This window comes from Haliaeetus albicilla, chromosome 7 (assembly GCF_947461875.1).
Source record: "Haliaeetus albicilla chromosome 7, bHalAlb1.1, whole genome shotgun sequence".
Taxonomy (NCBI): Eukaryota; Metazoa; Chordata; class Aves; order Accipitriformes; family Accipitridae; genus Haliaeetus; species Haliaeetus albicilla.
Genome location: NC_091489.1, coordinates 40,716,998 through 40,739,797, shown reverse-complemented (window position 1 = coordinate 40,739,797; position 22,800 = coordinate 40,716,998). Strand labels below are relative to the sequence as shown.

Here is a 22,800-nt window from a genome sequence, read left to right as displayed (position 1 = left end):
CAGACATTCCTGGCTTTTATTCTGAAATGATGATGTCAGGCAGCCTCTCCAACCGATCCATCAGTGCTGGCTGCACATTATCATCCTGGCACGGGTACCTTTGCCTGACCATCTCCGATCTGATGCCTTCTTCCCAGCGGAATATGTTTTCCAAAATCCTTTTGTCTGCCATCAGCCTCCTGCTTGCTAATTTGCAGCATTTCCTCTGCTCTTTGATGCAATTCATTCCAGGTAAAATACATAAACAAACAAATCCTTCTATCCCATCCTCTTGGAAAGGGGATTTCGGTTGCTGTTAAGAGCTGCTGCTCACACAGGTCGGTAGAGCAATTTCGTTTCTATTGATCAGAAATTAGGAACTAAGCAATTTGACGTATTTGTTAGAAGCCAGAAATTCTCTGTTATTTATTGAAAAGATAAACCGGAGAGGCAAGTACATTGCACAGATTCCCTCGGATTACTAGCAGATACTGATGGTTTATCGCTGGAAAACCAGTAGGCAGCAGATTCTCTCTGCGAGAGAGCCTGCTGTGAGACATGTAAGCGGGCTGTGAAAGGGAGAGGATTGTTTAGAGCAGCGACATTACTGAAGCTTTGATCTGAACATACAAGTGGGAAACTACTCCAAGGGATTTTGTATCACCACCGAACTCGGCAATTTGTGCCATCATTGCACAGCTTGAGCTGTCTTTTTTTTTTTTTTTGTCTAAGAGAGTGAGATCTGTTATCACAAAATAGGAACCAATAAAGATCATGACTTAATTCACAGGAATCTCTGCTTTTTTGTGCTGATGGTGCTGGTGTTTTCCTCCCCTTTAGAATCAAAGGATTGCTTCTGGGGTATCCAAAGATCTGAAAGGTTCTCAAACGTGCCTTGTTGTGCCACCAGAACACATCCATGGATACAAATTTAGGAACAGTCCAGGAGGTTTCTTTTTCACTGCACATGTTACTAAGTTGGTGTAAGGCATGTGTCATCAACTACATCTGTGAGATGGAAGACAGAAAATTCAGAGGCAGAGTAATTAATGCAAACTAAATGACCAAGTACTAACTCTAGCATTGGGAATATTATATAAAACACCCTATGGTATTAGCATTTCAGGGTGTGAGAAAGCACTTTCCTGCTGGGAAAAAAAGCCTATATGCCTACATTTATGATGTTCTTTTGATCTGCTAGCAGATTGCAACAACTGTATAATCTTGTTTAAACTGGGGCTCTGTGCTAAATTTAAATTCTCTTGCACTCTGCCTCTTTCATTATGCTTTGAAGCTGAACTGCATAGAAACAGAAAGAGCTGTGTTTCTTGTCTTGATTACCTGAGTGACAGGAAAAGCCTGCAAATTTCCTTGCCGTATTTTCTGTACCTTTTTGAAAAGTTTGGATTTTCCGTGACTTCTACTAAGGTCTTCTTGAAAAAGCTTGCTGATATAGAATTGTCTCAATTTAGCTAAAAGGTGAGAATATTGAATCGTGAAAAAGAAACCTCTCTATTTGCTCAGGCATTTGAGTGAAACAGTGATAATAAAAGAAAAAACACTTTCTTCACGTCAAAAAACCACCCCTGAAGTATAGAATCTATTTCTACAGGTGGAATCAACAGATATTTCACATGCAAGAGTATGCACAGTTCACTGTTGCTTTTCTCCCTTACCTCCTTTGACAAGCCTTTCTCCACTCCTTTTGTCCATTTCTTTCTCCCTGTGTTTTCTGTCACTTCTTTTATGTTCTTCTTTGCCTGTTAGCAAGGAAGTGGGTGGCTGAGCCCTTGACAATGGGAAATCAACAAGCTAGATGGAACAAGAAGTCAAGTACGGGGACTTCCCAGCAGACACAAGGCAAGTGCAACAACTTCAGTTCAGAAATCAGTGTGGGACACTCAGGCGAGCTGAGGGGTTCAACTCTGGTGAAGGCAGAGGGTGAAGGCTAGGGTCTGGATGACAGAAATCAATAGCTACAGCAACTTCAGTGCAGAGTGGGGGCATGGGGAAGGCCAGTTTGCTTGCCCTGTTGTTCCAATCTGTGATTTACAGGGACCATAATGTGGCACATATCTTGTGGCAGAGAATTTCCAAATCAGCTGTACGGTTATTCTGAATTCGCTTGAATCCTCAGGGAAAACAGAATTCTTGCTTCACTCTCCCTGCTTGAAGAATACCAACTGTGAGCATTCTGTTTATTAAAGTCTGCCCTTAAGTCTGGTCCTGGATGTTCCTTCTGAGTCAGGCAATTAGATGGTGCAGTTGCATGTGGAGAAAAATGTTGGCGGTCCCTGTGCCTTGGATTTGAATATGTAGGTTAAAATCAAAGTGGATTTGCTATATCCAATGTGGTTTCAATTTCACGGCTAGCAAATGGCTTCTGTGTTTCCTCCATCTACTCTGAAGACTTTCTGTCCCACCCATTGCTGTTTGAGTACAATTTAATGTCTGATTCATTGCTACCCTATCTAAAACAGGTGGGGTGGCTGCTTCTGTACAGAAACTTTTTCAAGATCCTTGTTCTTGGTTCCACTGTTTCTGGATATAAATAATTAATGCTAGGATGTCAGTTTGTGACAGGCAGAGAAATCATGGCACACAGCTCTTTGCATGGAAACAGTACATGAACAAACAATGCCAGGCTATGATAATTCTGTAGTAATTGCTTACAATCTTTAGAAAAGATTTGAGGAAAAATTACAATGCTCTATTTGGCACTGTCTCTGCTCTGATGTGCCAAAGAAAGTATAGATCTTAAGCCTATTTTTAAAGGTTTGAGGTAAAATGGAAATTGTAGTCCGGAAATGAGATTTTTGAGATGACAGGTTGTAATCTTGTGCTTATTTTCTGTGCTTATGTTCAAGCAAATACAGTAAGCCCCATTGGGACTGTAGTGCCTTTGATTTATTGCTTATTCAAGTTCTTCTGTCTTGAAGTGTAGCCAAAACAGTAGAGCAGAGTCAGTATTTCATTTTATTTACATGTTGGTCAACATTAAAAACCAGAGCGTCTTCTGTCCTTTGCAGAGACTGGTGTCTTCTTGGGTGGCTAGATGTTACAATAAGTTAAGCTTTACGGCTGAGCTCTTATCTGAAGGTGATACACCTTTATTACAATTGTTCATGAACAGTGCATTCAAGTAGCAAGTGTTTGTGTTCCATCTGCCCAGTGCATTTCAGAGTAGGTGCAGATAAATGTAACATTTTTTAGTATTAAACTATGATTAAATTTGGAGGGTAGACTTTATTCAGATTTATTATTTTTTTAATAGGGAAGAAGTATAAGATGTGCAGCCATGGTGTTTTTTTCTTCCTTTTTTTTTAAACACAGCTATGGTCACTCACAGATCAGCAACAAAATTCATTCCTTTGATGTGTTTATTCTGTATTGTACTGTCCTGCATATGTATTGCAGCAGCTTGATTTTTTTTTGAATGAATACAAACCTTTCCTGTGCTGGCAAGGGGGAATGAGTTGCACTAGGCCCTTCTGGTCTTAGTGCCATGTGCTAATTAGCCTGTGTTGTTTGTTGCTGCTGCTATTGATCAAATCTCAGTACATTGCACAGATAATGATTCCTTAAAAAAAGAAAAAAAGGGGCAGGTTGCATAAAGTCCCTGCAAAGAACCTGACTGACCACATCTACCCAACCACCCTTGCCTTCCTCAAATGCTGCATTGCTTTGTAGATGATAGTCTCTAACGAACTCCCTGACAACATCTTGTTTCCATATCAGATCAGTGATCTGCAATACTGAGGCAGTTTACGTAATGCAAGTAAAAGACACTTTTTTTGTGTGTTATGCCGAGTTTAGAGGAGGTCATCGCTTATTTTTGTCTTGTTTCTTGTCCTGAATCTCTTCAGAACAAACTCACCAGAGCAAACCTGCCTTTTTTTTTTTCCTCCTTGCACCCCTGCTCTCCTCCTGACTTTTCAGAATTGTCTTACAATGACTTGTCATGTTTCTGAAAAGTTGTTTTGACTCATCTGGGTATCATGATTTGATTACATTTTGCATGCATTACTGTCAGGATCTTCAGCAAATTTGAGCGGCTCCCAGAAGGAAAGATAGTACACTATCTTGCTGTGCTTGTTTCTTTCTCTCTGGTCTGATAGGACAGGTTATTACACATTCTTGTTGTTTATAGCCTGTTCTCAGACACTTTCTAGACTGTGTCTTGAAATGAATTCTAACTAGATGAATTCTAACTAGACCAGATTTCAGGAAGGATTACTGAAATGATCATGTAAATGGCAAGGTTATCACAGGAGAAGGAAAATTAAAAGAACTTGGCTTGCTTAGCTTAGGAAGTGAAATGATTCCTCACTCTAAATACAAGGTGTGGTAAACACAAGAGAGGGAGAACTATCAAAGCCACATAACAGTGCTGACAGAAGAACAAGGGGGATAAACTGTCCTGTGAATAAAGTCCTTCTGTAAATTCAAAGGATTTTTCTAATCATCTGGGCAATGAGCAGTCTTCCAAAGAGGGGATAAGTGCCAGGAAACATAGTAACTTTTAAGAGGGAGTTCATATATATGTCCTGGTTTCAGCTGGGATAGAGTTAACTGTCTTCCTAGTAGCTGGTACAGTGCTATGTTTTGAGTTCAGTATGTGAAGAATGTTGATAACACTGATGTTTTCAGTTGTTGCTCAGTAGTGTTTAGACTATAGTCAAGGATTTTTCAGCTTCTCATGCCCAGCCAGGGCACCTGACCCCAACTGGCCAACAGTGTATTCCATACCATGGGACGTCCCATCTAGTTTAGGAACTGGGAAGGGGGGGGCAGGGAATCGCTGCTCGGGGACTGGCTGGGTGTCGGTCAGCGGGTGGTGAGCAATTGCCCTGCGCATCATTTGTACATTTCAATCCTTTTATTACTACTGTTGTCATTTTATTAGTGTTATCATTATCATTATTAGTTTCTTCTTTTCTGTTCTATTAAACCGTTCTTATCTCAACCCAGGAGTTTTACTTCTTTTCCTGATTTTCTCCCCCATCCCACTGGATGGGGGGGGAGTGAGTGAGCGGCTGCGTGGTGCTTAGTTGCTGGCTGGGGTTAAACCACAACAATATATGACTTTCTGCAACAGCAGTTGGGAGGAGATGACCCAGGAGGCGTTTTCCAGTCCTGTTCAGGCTCTTTTGTGAAGTTTATCTTTCTAAATTCCTGTGTGTATTATGCTGCTCTCCAGGAAGTTTAAATGTAGTGCCGTCCTTGGTCATGCCAACTTTGTGTCTGCTTGGATGCAAAAATGTCTCCTTAGGGACACACTCTAATTTTTTCTGCGTATTTTACATCTTTACAAACTGTAGCTTGGCCTACTAAAGCTGCATTTTTGCACATACTGACAGCAGTCACTAAACCTGCCAGGTGTTGGTTGATGTGAAAAGCCTCTACTTCCTTATGTCTAAGGAAATACTCTGAAGCACTAGTGTTGGGATCAGATTGAGTGCTTCATATAGGATTTAATCAGAACTTAATTGAATTCTAAGAGGGAGAGGATATTGGTGGTTTGAGGTTAATTGCTTTAGCCCTGCAGCCTGAATTCTTTATCTAGCTGACTTACCATATTAGAGATCTAAAGAAGGATTTGAGGATTGGCAAGCCAGAGAACCACATTGAAGGGATCTTGCAATTTAGCTTCCTGCATGCCTAACACCCATTCTGTCTGTGGCTGTTCTAAAGAAGCTAGCTTAGAAAAATGCTTCCTGGCAACTCAGTTCTTTTGCAGATATTCTCCTGTCTGAAACAGCAAATTTCCTCTGTAGATGTGAACATATGGTTTCAGAGGCTCACAGGTAAATTGTGCAGCAGCTTCACTTAATCACCTGGATTAAGGAATGTAGGCTAGAAGAAGCAGTGGTGAAAGTGACTAGTATAACCAGAACAAATTGCTACATCAAAAAGTCAGAATGAAGTTCAGTATCATCCTGGACTCTAGTATATGGTTTTGTCTGTACTAGACCTGGTTCAGGAATGGATTTCTGTATGCCACGCTATCCCTTTTTATTAGTGTTTCACTTACACCTAAATCTTCATCAGGACTCAATGGTCTTACAGTGAGCATGGAGCAGTGTAGCAAAGGAACTCCATCGACCTGTGGACATGAAGCCTGTGACAGGTGAGGAGGTGATAGCATTGGGAGGGAAGGCAACAGCCTGCATACTTTCTAGGTAAATCCACCTCTGCAGCTAAATGGATTGCTAAAACAATCCTTGTGTTGATGAGGCTTTGCAAGCCAGGCTACTGGAGCCAATAACTAACTGTGTGCTGTTAGTACACAGCATTCCAATCACTTCACGCTTTCTTGATGCTTTTGTCCTATAACTATGTAAGGGGGATATTTCATTCAAACAAGAGGCTCCATCAGAAATTATCCTTTTATGCTATTGCATATTTACTTACCAAGTAAATCTGTTTAATATGTTTTGTCCTGTCCTGTAAATGTATTTCAGCTCTGTTTCATTTGCGTTCTTCCTGACTTCCATTTTTTTGGGGGGGTGCGGTTATTTTTGGTTTTGTATTTTTTTTTGTGCAAGGGGAAAAGCCAGCCATTGCCTTTTTGAGCTTCTCTAATCATAGTACTGGTGAGTTTGAGAACTGACCTGTAAACCTTTCAATAGCCTATGAGCTTCTGGTTTACTGCATTTCAAATAATGCCAACTTAGCAGAGTCATCCATGTGCAGTGTAGAGAAAACATGACAACCTATATTCAACAAACTATATTCCAAGACTTTGGGTTCTTTAACATCATATTTGTAACATTTGTTGTCTAACAAGCTATGGCTTGCCTGGATTTACAGTAGTCCACTGGGACTCCTCCTGGTTGTCCTGTGGGATGTTCTTCCCAGTGAGCTCCTTTATTTTTCTTTTTCTAGAAGAGCCTTTGAACTATAGGCAGAAAAACTGTTTTGTTTTTTTCAATTCAGTGGAGGATGTTGTACAGTTTTGTTAAAAATAGCACATTGTTTTGAAGGAACCTAATACCACAGTACATCCCCTCCCCTAAACTCCCAAGCTGAGAGATCCTGAATTTTGGCTGACTATTCAAGTTAAAAGGAATATTAGTAGCATAAAATTTCTCCACTGTGAAATTGTCAGCATTAGGAAAACCATGCATTAGCTTTAGTTGTGAAAAATGCTGCTTCTTGCTGTGAGCAACGTTATAGCACAATTTTTCAACACTGTTTCAGAAACCCTTGGTTAAACCCAGCTCAGATTCCTAGCCAGAGGTGTCTGAGGGGGCACTGACCATGATTTCACCTGGTTACCCCTTCTTGTTAAATTGTATGTTGCTGCATTAGCGACTTCATCCATAAGCAGCAGTGAGCATAAGCACAGTGAGGGTTGTGATGGCATAGCGCAGGCTAGAGGCCATGCACAGTGATCCTTGCATCCAATCTGATCGCACAGAGTTGACATGAACCATATGTTTAATTGCAATGCTCCAAACCTCAAAGCAATGGACAGTGCTTGTCCCTGTCCTCTGTATTCAGCTTGCTCTATGCTGCATTGATTTTCCTTTCCTGTTTATGCTTTACTGCAAAAGCTTTTGCAGTCAAGGACTTTACAAAAAACTTCTCTTACTTTGCAAACAAAAAGGGCGAAAATCTGGGTCTACAGAAGAATCAATAATGAATATGGCTATAAAGATTAAAGGCCAAGCACTAGTGACTGAACAGTAGAAAGACCTTAGGAAGATTTTAAATGCAGCAAAAGTAAAAAAAAGCCAGCAGCGTATCCCGCTTAAGTATCCTGATCTCTTTCTGATGTGTTCTGTGCTGTTTTTCTGTGCTCTGCTTTATGTTTGGAAACTCCTTGGGTGGTGGCTGATTAGATTACAAGTCCTGGGAAAATGTTCCAGTATGTACAGTCTCTTTTGTCTCTTTAATTCACCCATGATTGTGATACCAAGGTGGAGTTAGAGGGTGTTTTAGAATGCAGTTTTTCTATCTGAGGTGTGCCCAGCTCTGCCTTGGTTTTGGCAAGATTGTCGTGTAAAGGCAACATGCACTACTTCACAAGGTGCCTAGTTACATCTTTCTGCTTGTGGCTTTGGTCTGCAGCAGTAAGACTAGCTCCTTTCTGTCACTTTCTTCAGCAGACTGCTTGTCAGAAATCACTGGGAGATTATTTTTAGTTGTCCCCCTCAACATTACTCTATGTATCATCCCAACTTGGAACGATTTCTTTTTGCAGCCTCACAGGTTCTTATAATAAATATCCATATGTTACTTGCTCTCAGTTATTTATTGAAATAAATTCCAACTATAAGTTTCCTTAATTGAAATAGAAGTTCTTTCCTATCATCATATATTTTATTACCTCCTTCGAACTGCAGAACAGGTGTCTCTAATGGATTAACTACAGTAGAGTTAAATCCACTGGATTTTCAGCTCCCTGTGGATGTGTGGGATATTATGGGAACACAGCTTTAGTTTGAATATCCACTACAACTTGGCTGCTTGCAGAACGTTGAATGCTATTCTCTGAGACATCCAAACGCAAGCTCTAGCAATTGTCTGTTTATTCAAGTGAATATCTTAGTTACCTGCTTTTTGTTCTCACTACTTTCTTTGCAGGTTTAAAGAATTTCCTGCCCAGCCCATCAAAAGAGCAAATCACCTTCCACAGTCCCAAGGGTTTGCAATGCATCTCGCCCTTAATGCAGACAGTAGAGGAGACCCCTCAGCCCATCCCAGCAAAGATCAAAGGACATATTCCCAAATGGATTAATGGCAATCTTCTGAGGAATGGTCCTGGGAAGTTTGAGTTTGGCGAGGAGAAGTAAGTCCAGGTTTGGTGAGTTCATGAAATGATTCTGGCCTGAGTGCTGCCTAAACCTAACGGGCACCTCCCCAAATGTCTCACCACTGTTTAGAGCACCTTGTAGTTTCTTTTTAAGTCAGGCATGGAAGAAATGCTTATGTTATCATTCTTTTAAGAATAGTTGCTCCCTCATCTGGAAACTCCCAGTGGGCTCTCTGAAACTAGGAGCATGGTTAACTTATTAAGGTTGGAGAAGCTGAGTCACAGAGAGGCAGTGACCTACTCAGAATGATATAATGAGGGAACAGAGTTGGGGATTAAAACATCCACACTCCTAGTCCTTTGTCATTAACAAAAGTCCATCCCACGAGCACTCTGAAATCCAGGACAGGATTTGTAAAGTTGATTGCACTAAATTGTGTGAGTTGCTTTAGAAGCAAATCCATCTCATTTAAAAAATAATATATTAAAATATTTCAAGAAGGCAACTACTGCCTTTGGCTTGTAATCTGCCATTCTAGCTAATTGAAAAACCTAGCTCTTCCTCCAACAAAGCTGATGGCAGCAACTGTCCAAAGGTGATCATCTTATCATATTTCCAGAGATAGACCATAAGCTTTTCTCAAAGTCTCAGAGATTTCTCACTTCAGAGAGAATAGCATCCTGCTAAGAGCTGAGAGCTAAAGGCTCCTTCTTGTGCGGTTGGGCTTTCAGTATTAATTTCTATTCTTGTTGTACAGTAAAGCATAATTTATATTCCCCATGTAGAAGTTTGCAGAGTGATTGGTTTACCAATATAGATTATTTCCCCCCAAAGCTTATAAATAGCATTTTCAGAAGTCCCTGAGGTCCACTTTCAAAAGTAATACAGGGAGCCCAAATCTCACTGAAAATCAGCATCTAACTTCAGGTCCCACAGCTGCAAATACACTTGATTTGTCTCACTCAATTCAAATGTTTTCCCAGACTCATCACAAGGCTATGCATGTTTAAATGTTCATGGGATCTAGGCATTAGCTTTTTACAAACAATAATAAACCTAAAGGCAAGACGGAACAGTGTAGCAGAACATCATATAGTGCCCAACTCTTGTTCTCATATTTATCTCTTCTTGAAGATTTAACCATTGGTTTGACGGCATGGCCCTGTTGCATCAATTCCAGCTGGAGAATGGCACAGTGACATACCGGAGCAAGTTTCTGCAGAGCAGTTCCTACCTGACTAACAGCCAGCACAACCGCATTGTGGTCTCAGAATTTGGGACACTAGCAATGCCAGACCCATGCAAGAGTGTCTTTGGGCGCTTCATGTCACGCTTTGAGATGCCACGTAAGAGGGTTTCTAAAAAATAAGAAATGTTCTGAGATTTTCTTGGGGAATTTGTGGTTACGTTTAAAGGGAGATGTGAGGAAGTCTGGTAGGCCTATTCTGAGCCCATGTTTTTCTTAGAAGATGACCCCTTGGAACAACAACAACAACAACAACAAAAATGCAAGTTGGTGTCAGACTTAGCTGGGAGAGGCACATTCATTTTAATGTTTTAGTGCCATTTCAGCTCACTCCATTCCAGAGTTTGTTGCAAATTTCCAACAGAAATCGTTCCCCCAAAACCACCCTGTGCAGTCCTGATAATGAGCATTACAATCTGCCGTTCTACCTGAGACACAGCTTTGCCCTTAAAACACCTTGCCTTGCTAAGCTTGTAGGGTAAGTGGGCTAATCCTTCCCTTCCTGTACTAAGGTGCAGGAGGTGATATGAGTAGGGTGAGAGACGGTGTTGCACAGGAAGGGAAGTACCGTTACCTGTAGGATTCTGTGTATGTTAGGAAAGAAATAGGCTTAAATGCAGGCAAAGTACTTTCCACTAAAACCAGAACAGACCTAAAGTCTGCAACTTGTTGCTGCTTATGTGTGTGACCATCTTCTGCTTCTTATCTTCCCTGAGGAGATGGATCCTGTCCTGCCATGTCATCTGTTCTCTTAAAGGTGCTCATACCTTCACTCATTGGTCTGTCTAGCTCCCCAACTCCCCACCCCAGCTCTCTCAATAAATTTCAGAACTATCTACATCTCCCATCTTCTTTTCCAAGCTCCAGCAGGTTGTTCCTGCACACCCTTGCCTATTTGATTCTTTACACACATGTAGGCTATTCCTCACTACAAGAACGCCTGTCCTCCGGGCTTTTGCTGTACCAACTTCAGGCTCTTTTCACCACACACACAATGTTCAGCTGGGAGGAAATCGCTTTTTCCTCAGCTCTTCTCAGCTACCTGGCTAGTGACTCTCAGCTTCCCTAGGAGTAGCAAGAACAGCTCTGGCTGTTGTGCAGCTCTCAAAAGGCATCTCCCTGACTCAGTTTTAAAGAGACAGGGAAGAAGAAGGGGAAGAAGAAGGATTCCCTGTCCAAGCCCTGTCACACAAATAGCATCCCTGCCCTCCCCTCAGCCCAAGTTGTAGCTTCAAGTCTTGCCTCTCTTGTTTCCAATGCTGTAAATCAAACATGGCACTCTTCATACAGCTGTCAGAGAGGACGACTTTGACTAGGGAGGAAAGGGAGAGGGATATGAAGAAATGAAAGGTCATAAACAAAGGGCCTATGGAAGTATGAAGATTATCTTGGCTTCACTGCAGTGATTTCCACAAGAACCAGTCCTTGTCCTTTTATCCTGAACTCACCTGTGCAGACAGTTTCCTGAGTGCCTTTGTAGATTAGTGAGATATTTCTAATCAATCACAGAGGGATTAGTGTCATTGCAAATGGGTTTATTTGTTTAAACATGTCTAACTTGCTATAATGTCACACGAGCTTAAACAGAGCTGTGTACAACTCCGGGATTTCATTTCAGAACCAAGTGACAATGCCAGTGTGAACTACGTCGTGTATAAAGGAGACTATTATGTCAGCAACGAGAACATCTTCATGTACAAAGTGGACCCGGAAACGCTTGAAACAAAGGAAAAGGTGTGGGCAGGTGGGATAAGGGGCTTCGCTCATGGTACAGGAGAATCACTCCTTGCTGTTTCTAAGAGCAGCAAGGGGGAACCCAGATTCCAAAGGAAATGATCAGTGGAGCTCTAGGCCATAGCCATAAGCATCTCTTCATGGTGCGCTCGAGTCCCTGAAAAATCTACTTAGCAATAAGGCAGCTCTCATGAGTGAAGATTCAGTCACTGCCCACTATAGCAAGCAAAGGGAGAGACAGATATAGACTCATTTCCGTTTGGGTACAGCTGGCATTCTTCCAGTGCACTCACTACTTGTCTGGACTTGTCTGTACCTACCAGGGTGTGAAGAATAAAAGTGCATACAGGAAGAAGTTAACATCACTGATCTCAGATCTGTATTCTGGCCCTGTCTCTTCATCCTTCCTATCTGTTCCCGTTATCTCCTTCTTACACCCCCAGCTTTAAATACTCCAAAACGGTCCTTCAAAGTCTTGACTAAAACCTCTGTTGCAAATGGGTGGTGAAGTCAATGTAAAGTCAAGTTGAAGTTCAGCTGCCACTTTATTTTCTCCCATGCTAGCAAGTGAACAAAAAGTCAGAGTAGAAGTCTTCCCGTATGTTCTGTGCATCATCTCACAGGAGTGTGGCTGTATTTCAGGGAAAAATATGACTTGTGAAATGACAGCATACGCTACATGCCCCCCTGCCTGCACCCTTAGAGGGGATTTGGGTATTTGCTGGGCTGGACAACTGTAAGAATGACTGAAGAAGGATTCTGACATTCCTAAATCAGTATTAACTACTGTGCCTATATGTTACCATGGACTATTTAATACCACAAAATACCAGGCTCAGTGCACACTCAGATCTCGAGGGAGTCCCTCCCTCCCTACAGTTGTGATTCGTGAAGAAACTCTGTTTATGAAGTATAGTATGCTACTTGCATATTGAAATGGAGAGTTTGACTATTTGCTCTTTTATCTGTTTTGTAAACCATAATGCAGGGATGAAAAGATGCGTGGGTATTTTTAGTTTGAATGTTCAGCTCTGTTGAGCCACCTTGTCATTAAAAAAAATTCCCCTTAAGGTGCTTTTTAGATGCAGACTGGTATTTTTTGGCTAAGTGAAGAAATGGAAGGGATGATTTCACATTTAAACTCTGATTTGAGATGCCTTAAAAGGTCATGGTTTTCTAAGCTTCTGGTGGTGTGGCACTCTTTTCTACCGGGGCCTTCCAAAGGGTCTCAGGTTGGATACTTGAAAGCGTTTTTTTTAACTTTTGGAAAAGAAGCATATCTTCCGTGCTTTAATGTTCAATGCATGGATTGATCTTCCTCCAACTTTTTCCTTGAGACTCTCTTCCCAACACATCCCCTCCACTGTCTGAGTCCAAACTACACCCTAAGCCAGGAACCAGGAATACATGTTAACAGTAGTCACAGTTGTACCTTTGCCCTAACTCTTCCTTCTAGCTGTAGGCGGTGAAGCTAAACTGTTTTCTCTGAGGAGAGTAAACACTGACTGTCAAGTAGCTATGGGTGCTTTAAAAAAACTTGGTGATTTTTTGGGGCAGTGATTGTCTCTTCACGCATGTCTGTCTGTGATTATTACATGGAGTCCTAGCTAAAATGTTTATATGGGCAACATGCCCACTGTGTCATCACTTCCTGCCATTAATAATGTTCATGTCTCCCAGAGAAATGGCTAGTGCTGTTTGTTAGTCTCATTTTACTGGTAAGACTAATACAGAGAGAAACATCGTTAATTTTCAAGGATTTCAGGATTGCAGGCAAAATGAAGGCTTAAGTCCAGGTCCCACATTAGGGCCATAATCATCAAGCTATTCTTCCTCAGACTTTGACGAAACTGACATTTAGAAAGACTGTGGCTTGTTACAGAGTAATAGGAAACTTCTATACTGACTGAAAATCTTTGGCATCTTTGGCTATTTGCAGGTAGACTGGAGCAAATTTGTTGCAGTGAATGGGGCCACTGCTCATCCTCATTATGAGTCTGATGGGACGACATACAACATGGGCAATTCCTATGGGAAACATGGTAAGACTGGGCATGACCAGGCCTGGCTTGTGGGCAGGGTGTACAGCCTGCTTCTTGCCGCTGCTTCAAGGAGTAGTTGTTGAAGAAACTTCATTCTCTAAAGAGACCTTGAAATTGCTGTTTCTCTTTGTGTCAAAATGATGGCAAACCAGATTAGTTCTTATTTCAGGGTATCAATCTGTCCCATAAAAATGGCTTCTCTCAGCAATTAGTTTCAGATGCTTCTGACTTTGGCCTGTGAATACCCAACAGATTCCCCTCTTCCTCTCCCAGGCTTTGATGGAAAACAGGAGAATGATTTTTAAAGTCCCATCCAGCGCTGAAGCCTCATCCAAAGAATTTTCACAATTAGCCACATGTTTTCTATTTAAAATAATTGGCTTTTGATAAGGACCATAAGGGTTTATACAGGAGAGAAGGTGGAATGTATTACAGTGACCTGGCTTTCTTACCGCAAAGCTGAATTTTCTGGGATATTTTTCTTCTTCCTGAAACTATGAGCTTTACATATAGTTGGGATCTAGTTACATTGACATGGCTGCTCAGAGCTAGCATTCACCATTAGTTACATGAAAGCCTTCTTTTTGAGGTGCCTGAGGCCTGTGAAAACAGCCACTGCCCCTTATTATGATACCTCAGGCTGGTTCTAGTTCACGGAATAGTTGCCCAGTTTTGATCATTTTTCATTCTTGCTGTTTTCATTTCCTTTTGGCTTTAGCAATATCTAGCTTTGCAGCACATGCTGTTTTCAGCTGGAGAGACCAAAATATAGATTATTATTCAAATGTGCCATTCTTTCCATATGCTCAGATTTATTAAATGAGCATCAGTCATCACCAAGGCTCCAAGTTTTCATTTCCTTTGATACACAAGCCATGAACTTGGTTTTCTTCCTGAGCCTGTTATTATAGGACACTCTAATTTAACATAAGGAATGCATTGCAGACAGTAAAATTAGATGGCAGTCTACCAGACTGAGAAGATCCTTCTACTTCCTTTCAAGCTTCTTTCTTTTGCTAGGTAATCCTCTGTAGATTGTTCTATTGGCTTGATAACTGGCTTTTTGTTTTCTGCTCAGTTTAGCTGTGACCGTGGTTCCTCGTATTCTAGGGAAACAAAAAGGAACAGAGCCCGACTGTCGTTTCATGATGTGGACAGTCTCACATCTCAGTGGTGTTGAACCCTTTCTCCTTTCCAGGGTCTAGGTATAATATCATTCAGGTCCCTCCACAAAAGTCAAACTGTAGTGACACGTTAGAGGGAGCGAAAGTGCTGTGCTCCATTGCTCCAATGGATAAGATGAAACCCTCCTACTATCACAGCTTTGGTAAGAATGCTTTCTATCTCAAACTCTGTGGATTTTGCCTACTGTGAGGCAGAAAGGGCTGTTCACTGCCCTCTGCCCCCGAGATTTTTTATTGTCTCATTTGCCTAACACTTGGATGATATGTCCTTCCTTCTCTTTTGAGGAATGAGTGAAAACTACATCATTTTCATTGAGCAACCCATCAAGCTGAATCTGTTGCAGATTATCACTTCCAAACTCCGTGGGAAAGCCATTTCTGAAGGGATAAGCTGGGAGCCTCAGTACAATACTTGCTTCCATGTGGTGAATAAGCACACTGGGGAGGTAGGTGGGTCTTTGGCCTTTGCAGCAGCTGTGCAGCTGTAGCTGGAAACTTAGATCCCAAGAGAAGAGTGCTGGGTAGCAGCCACAGATAGGTGTATGAATCAACCCAGAAGTTACTGCAATATAAGCTTTATAAGCATGGGTGTAGGTTTATTATAAGAGGGATTACTTCATGCATTTTCCTCTCTATTGATTAATTTCTTTGCCAGCCCTAAAAGAACAGGCAGAAATAAGCAGTTTGGGGGTCCCGGGACTGCAGCACAGGGACTGAAATGCAGAACCCAAGTACTACGGAGTATGAAAAGGTCAGTCATAGCCTGGGAATGATGCTATAGGGATGGAGTCGTGACAGCAAGGGGCCTATTCTGGGCTGCTTTATTTTTTGGCTTTTCTTCATCTGTTTTTGCCTACTTACTGGCTTAAACCAGCCATTCTGTAGTAACACAAGGACACAAGACAAATACCAAGGAATGAGCAGGGAATTAAATGGGGGAGAGAAGAGAAAACTCTTTGAGGTGTGGCTAGGATCTTTAGAGAGGAAATTTAGCCTCTCTTATGGTCACTGTAGGTGCTTCCAGGACAGTGGTACAGTAAGCCCTTTGCTACTTTCCATCAAATCAATGCCTTTGAAGATCATGGCTGTGTGGTCCTTGATCTGTGCTGCCAGGACGATGGAACAACTCTGGCTACTTACAAACTTCAGAATCTGCGGAGGAGTGGGGAAGGTCTAGATCAGGTAAGATCTCTTCATTTGTGTTGCATAGTATCTGACGGGGCTCCATGCTGGTTGAGTTACTTTTCTGAAGCAAGGCTCAGGTTAGTAGAATGGAGAACACTATGGGGGACCACAAGGCAGAGGATGTGAACTGGGAAAAGGAACCACAACTATATGGAAAAATTAAAATTATGATCTACTGATATGTTGGTATTTTTTTCTCCTTTTAAATCTCTTAGCAGATAATCTCCATAGAGCATTTCCTTGAAACTTTTAAAACTGGTGTGTGACATGCATCTCCCTCAGCCTGGTAGAATGTACTTCTGTTTTAAAAACCTCATTTTTAATGATACTCATTTTCCATATCCTTGTGTAATAAATTTTTTCCCCCAAGAAAGTATGCAAAATAAGTTTTTGCATGACTTTTAAAGGGCAAAAGAAAAAGAAAAGAAATCCTGTTGTTTAAAGGCATTACTTCAGAAAACTAGCCTTTATTATGTAAATCACAGAAACCCCTATATTGTTCCTCACATTCACCTCACAACAGCATGTACTCATAAATTACTTATTATATCCAACTCTGTCAAAAGCACTATCTAAAGCTGTGTAAGAGTCATCATTTTGCATAGGTCATACACTGGAAAAGTGGGGGTGCTTTCAGTTTCTTGTACTGCAGATGTGTGTTGGAAACCCACCATATTGTGGGTGAAGGGCAGGCATTTCTACAACATGTTCAGACAAATCTGAACTTCCTCTGTCTAGAAGCACGGCAGTTCTGATCTGAAAAGTGTATAGCTGTGTCCCTGTAGGGTCATTTTGTTCTGCTTTCCTTTGTTGTTTTTTTGCAAAGATGTGGTGAACATTAATTCAGTACAGCATAGTGTTAATAGGACCATTTGCTTTGCAAACTTATTCCAGCTTTTGTTCAGCCTTCTCTGAGAACAAAAGACCTATAATTTGATCTCTCTGAAGGTGTCCTTATGTCAACATTAGGCACGTGTTTCCAACACCCACGTTCTTTAACTGACAAGTAGCATAGCCATTAAACTGTATACACACACACACACACACGAGTGCAAGTCATTTCAGAACTGAATTTTACATTTACGCTGAAAGACTAAGGCATGCCTGAGCATGATTTGTCTGTTTTCCCTGAATCATGTTTAGTGCTTTTGCTTGCTGACTAAACCATATTTTGTCTGGCAGTGTTCCTCAACCAATCAGGTTACTGCAGCTACATAAAACATAAAAGTTTTGAAAATAGGGTTTCAAGATTAATACATATGATTAAAGAGAAGTTTCACATTGAACTGGTGAGTTACAGATTGAAGTAGCTGAAAAACACCAAAACAGGGACCTTGCCACCTAATTTATTTAGAAGGCTTATTATTTGGAAGTATTTTGGGGTCTAAACTTGGCTGGAATGAACGTCAGTGGCAATGGTGGAATTACTCCTCTCATGCAACCCGCTGAATGTCTGCCACACTGGGGACTGCTAGTTTTCTCTCCCCTTTGCTCCCCAAGTAAATCCACCACTACCCTAGACTTTCCAAACATGAAGTCCATGTGTACCTGAGAACAGAAGAGGAAAATCATGCAGGCTAACTTCATGCATTGAACTGAGGTACAGTAGTCTCCTTCTGCTCACCTTATCATCCAGGGGAGAGGGAGGGTCCTCCAGAGACTGATACAGAGCATTTAGTCAGATATTTCCTGTCGTCCTCTGCACAAGCCACTCCTTCCATTAGTTTCACAGAGAGACAACATTTACACTCCGAGATTAACAGCAAGCAGTACAGTTGGTGTCCGTGTCATGCTGTCTCCCACAAAGATCTGAGGCAGTCTACAATCAAGCAGTTTTTCTTCTGAAGCTTTGTAATCACATGCAGCTTATATACTTATAAAGTTCTTCTTTCATGCATGGTTCATATTATTTAAAATAATGTGGAGGTTTCTCAGCGCGTTGCTCAGCCTCAGGCTTCCAAAGTGGGACTGTCACTAATACCAATACGGCTGTAGAGGGTGGGTTTCCAGCAGGTATATCTCCTCTGCTTGCTCAGGGCTACAGAGGTCCCATTTTCTGTAATCCCCCTAATAGCTCATGATCTTGGTTGGGCAAGAAGGGCCCGAGTCACACAGTCAGTGGGGCATAAGTGGACAGGGTGTAAAAAGGATCAGTGTAAGTCTGTTCTAACTGAATAAAATATAGCGCAGCATATGTTCCAGTGCTGGATTTGGAGGATAACTGAGTGATTTGCATACACAACTCAGCATTAATTACTGTGAAAGCAGTGCTGATCCATTTAATTGGTTGTCTTTTTGTTTTCTTCTGTAAAGTACTGGAACAAGCAGAGCCCTTACCAGAACTTGGTAAAATACGTAATAGAAAGAAGATTTCAGGGGTGCAAAGAATGTCTAAAACTCCAGAATTGTTCCCCAAAAGGTCACTTAGCCTGAAACACCACTTTCCTCTCTCCATCACCATAACTTTCTGTCTCTGTAATAGGTTTATGACTCAATATCCCGAGCTTTCCCTCGTCGCTTTGTTCTCCCACTGAATGTGAATTCAGACACACCTGTAGGGAAGAATCTGAACCCACTGTCTTACACATTGGCAAGGGCTGTGAAAGATGCAGATGGCAAGGTACGTATTAAAGACTTATAACTGCATTTATGGCTGTGGTGGGATTGCCTGCAACAGTTATCATCCCGTGTTACTACCTTCTCAGATCTTGTCCACCAAGGAAGCAAGCAAGGTTTGGTCATTACTAAGAAGGGACTTAGTGTTTTAGTACAAAGACTATCACATTGCCTTAAATAAGAGAGCAAAGACAGATTGTGACTTACCAAAAATGCCCAAGTGGTTTATAAGCCTTTATGATAATTGGCTAAACTTCGGCTTCTTCATTGACAAACTTCTCCATGCTTTCACCTGGGTACAGAACTGCTCTTTGCTTCCAGCTCTGAACAGCCCTACATAGTGGCATGAGGTGGTATAGAACATGTGCTGTCCACTATGAGTGGAGTCATCTCTGTGCATACTTTGTACATCAGATTGCTGAGTGCTGGACCTGGGATTTTCTGAGCTAGCAGTGCAGGAATACATGGACGTGCTCCTGTTTTTCACAGTAGACAGATTCTTGACGTTTCCAAGGTCTGCAATGATGAGTCAGTTCTTTGGGTGAAACAGATACGGGAGACGGAATTGGTCCTTCAACCTGTCTCAGTGCAATGTCAGGCTCATCTTTAAACATTTCTTCTCCACAATGGTTGTGCAGTGGGTTGGTGGGACCAGTCAGATTTTCTGCCCAGTCAAAGCTAAATTGACACTCATGTAATGCACACTTCTTCTAGGTCTGGTGCACACATGAAAATCTCCACCCTGAGGGCTTTGAAAAAGTTGGGGGCTTGGAGTTCCCCCAGATCAACTACTGTCAGTACAATGGTAGGAGGTACCGTTACTTCTATGGATGTGGTTTTCGGCATTTGGTTGGAGATTCCTTGATTAAGGTTGATGTTGAGACCAAGAATTTCAAGGTGAGGTGAAATGAGATTATCTTTTTTCAGCAATAGGAGTCATTCCACTGAAAAGGCCTTGAAGATATGTCATTTACTAGGCACTTTACTCTTTAGGGGTATTCGTTCAAATGGGTCTGAGATGAGATTACTCATTTCATCTCTCACCTAGCACCTTATGAATGTGGCACACTTACCAAACAGGAGAGGATATCACTCCAGGTTCCTAGACAGATGACAGAACAGAAAGGGTTGGATAAAGCGTGCATATGTCTTCCAGGCCAAAGAAGAGTCATCCCTTACCACGCAGTACAGTACTCAAGTAGCACAGGCAGTTGGAGATAAACTGCCAAAGTATTTATGACTCAGGCAACAACCAAGGTTTAGGATATTTCCAACTGCCAACACAAGCTGGGATTTTTCCTGTGTCTCCCTTAAGCAGGGAATAATGATCTCCAAAGCGTTAAACGCTTATTAATCAGAGACTTTCCCGGAGGCTAGAGAGAGTTAGGAATCCTCAGAAAGAGATGCCCATTTTAATTGTTCTGCTCTGGATACTCATTTTGCAGCAAGAGTGCACTCCTTCAGCACAGCTTTGGGGTGCTATGGCTCTGCCTGCAATAGGAGCAGCAGCTATGCCCTCAGGTGGTCATGGTGATAGATCGCCTCTCTGCTGGCATGGCACCTCTCTTTCCACACTTCGTGGGCACAACATGGTCTGCACTAGTGTGGTGTGAAGATGGCTGTGCCAGCTAGGATGGTGGTGTTTTCTGTGCTTGTAGCTTACACCTGTGCCAGCACAAACTGTTGGATGAAATGAGTAATAGGAACCCGTTTCACTGCCTGTTTGCATGATGCCTGGCATAATGGACATGCTGTCACAACAATGGCACCATCACACTACTGGAATCAAAAGAATTCATTAAAAGGATGAACTATAGGTTTCATGGAGCACAGAGTATGCCTGGGTATCTTTGTGGGGAGCACTCCAACTTGCAACTCGTCTACCTGTAGTAGACAAGTAATGAAATGAAACACATCCATATGTTACTGTGCTTGCTAGATTTGGCAGGAGGATGGATCCTACCCGTCAGAGCCTGTGTTTGTGCCAGTGCCTAATGCTACGGCAGAAGACAGTGGAGTCATCTTGTCTGTTGTGGTCTCTCCCACGGAGGTAACTTATTGCTACTAGTTTGTCAAAGTCACATAGTATTAGGTATACTTTCTAAACCACAAAACTGAATTTGAGGTGCTCTGGCAGATAGTTCTAGCACTATGCTCCCCAAGGTGTATGCCTCTGCAACTGCCAAGCACAGCCAGGCAAACTTCAAGTAGGAGTGTACCTTGGAATGCCAAGTGTTTCTTGAGTGCCATCTGTGACTATCAGTGTTCCTGGCCATCTGTCTTTCAGGTTTAGTCTGTATGGTCTGGTTGTACCTGACCATATGGCCTAGTTGTACATTTGGCCTCACAGTCTGTATGGTCTGGTTGTACCTGACCATATGGCCTAGTTGTACATTTGGCCTCCCTTGTGTGCGACAGATGTAGTGAGTTGGACAGTGGAATGAAGTTCAGCCTGGGCATTCATTCCGGCTTTCTTTTCATCCTGCAGAACCAAAGTGCTTTCCTGCTTGTCTTGGACGCAGAGACGTTCAGAGAATTGGGGCGAGCAGAAGTTGCAGTGCAAATGCCTTATGGATTCCATGGCATCTTTACTTCCCACTGACTGAAGATCTTGTCACCTCCTGTAACTCAGGGCCAGGTCAGGCTCAGAAAGAAGCCTCTGCTTTCTTTTACCTCTGACATTTGCATTATGCCCCAGGTGAAGGAACTGCTTTATCTCTATCATAACCTCTCAGTTACTGCTGTATTCCTAACAATATACAGCAAAGGGTCTGAGGAAGATGGAAGCCTTCACTCAAACAGCCCACTGCTTTATCTTAATTTTCTGACTATCTTGTTAGACCAGTTGGCAGCAGTTCACAAAGGCTGCCATGCATAAGGCTTGCAAGGGAGAAAATGGAAACTATGATGACCATTACTTCCCTGGGTAGCAATGCGCTCTGAAGGGAATAGAATATCAGTGCTTAGGGCAGTGACTTTGGCTGAAATGTGTAAAGCAGAAGAGAGGAGTAAAACCAACTAGTAACAGGTAGGCCCAATGAAGGGATGTAATTTCACCCCCATTGCATAAAGATTGCCTTCAGTGAACTCCAGAAGGTAGATGCAAACACTCACAGAAGCTGTACTTGTAGTGCTTTTCTCTGCATGCTAACGGTGCCCTCAAATAAAACCTTGTGAAGTTTCTTCCTTTCTTTCTCTGCCCTCACCAGACCCATGGCCCACTTTGTGCTGTGCCACAGGAGGCAACAGCTGCAACCCTGACACATACCTTATTACGTTACATGGTTTTGTAGACATGCATGACACGTCTCCACCATGCTCCTGCTTAAACAGCGTAGCTGGATACAGCTGTGATGGCTAACATTTCCTGCCCACCTCCTAATTCACCCAGTACAAAACATGTAGAACTCCACTGTGGCCTTGATATCCCTTTGCTCTTAAGTTGAGCAGATCAAACTCAAACACCCTCTCATATGGTTGCTTCCTCATCCAGGCTCCTACAGTTCTTGAACTCTGAGGTGTAGGTGGATAGGTGTGTTGAGGGAAGCCCTCTATAGCAGTTCACTTGCAGACTTGGCCTTTAAGAACACTGTGAAAAGTGAAGGCTTCCTGGAGAATGGATCCTCCTCCTGGCTTAAGGACTTTTTATATTGCTTCATTGTGAGAAGCCTGGGGAATGTTTTGAACCACTTCCTTAAGCAAAAAAAAATGAGCCCTTGCGCCCTAGGGTTTGAAGGAAAGCCCTTGCTTCCTATTTGCAAACTTGCTTTGCCTTTTTTTTTTTCTTTTTCTTTTTGACTCCTGATGTTCTGGAGGCCAGCCCAGACAGAACAGAACCAAATCAGAGCTGACTCACTCTACCCAAACAGCCCAGCTTTACCTCCTCTCTGACCTTTCTTCACCCTCCTTACAGGTCTTGGGAAAAGACAAGGGAGAGAAACAGGGACTGTACACCAGGGCTGCAGCACCGTGAGAACGCAGAGGGAGAGGCTCATGCCAAAGCTGATCTCACAAAGCCACTAGATGGCAAACACCTCCCGTTGCTGGTGCTC

The 22,800-nt window shown here is 42.2% G+C and overlaps 1 protein-coding gene across 5 annotated transcripts; it reads left to right on the top strand.

Annotated features, from left to right (window-relative positions):
• The first annotated feature begins 26 nt into the window (after positions 1 to 26).
• BCO2 (beta-carotene oxygenase 2) lies at positions 27 to 21,931 on the top strand. 5 transcript variants are annotated; one of them, XM_069787974.1, is made up of 13 exons: positions 27 to 231; positions 1,747 to 1,839; positions 8,572 to 8,776; positions 9,876 to 10,087; positions 11,606 to 11,721; positions 13,661 to 13,763; positions 14,962 to 15,090; positions 15,233 to 15,393; positions 15,962 to 16,129; positions 18,615 to 18,752; positions 19,463 to 19,645; positions 20,688 to 20,798; positions 21,237 to 21,931. In XM_069787974.1, exons 1-13 carry the CDS (start codon positions 27 to 29, stop codon positions 21,348 to 21,350), a joined length of 1,938 nt encoding a protein of 645 aa, XP_069644075.1. In that variant the 3' UTR covers positions 21,351 to 21,931. The 5 variants fall into 5 exon arrangements, with proteins under 5 accessions (XP_069644075.1, XP_009916237.2, XP_069644076.1 ...); XM_009917935.2 differs by lacking the exon at positions 1,747 to 1,839; XM_069787975.1 differs by lacking the exon at positions 14,962 to 15,090.
• The last annotated feature ends 869 nt before the right edge of the window (positions 21,932 to 22,800 follow it).

Coding starts and splice junctions, on each gene's coding strand:
- BCO2 (XM_069787974.1), top strand. CDS start 27: ATGATGATGTCAGGCAGCCTCTCCAACCGATCCATCAGTGCTGGCTGC. Junction 13,764..14,961: donor CAATTCCTATGGGAAACATG/GTAAGACTGGGC, acceptor TCTCCTTTCCAG/GGTCTAGGTATAATATCATT. Junction 20,799..21,236: donor TTGTGGTCTCTCCCACGGAG/GTAACTTATTGC, acceptor TTCATCCTGCAG/AACCAAAGTGCTTTCCTGCT.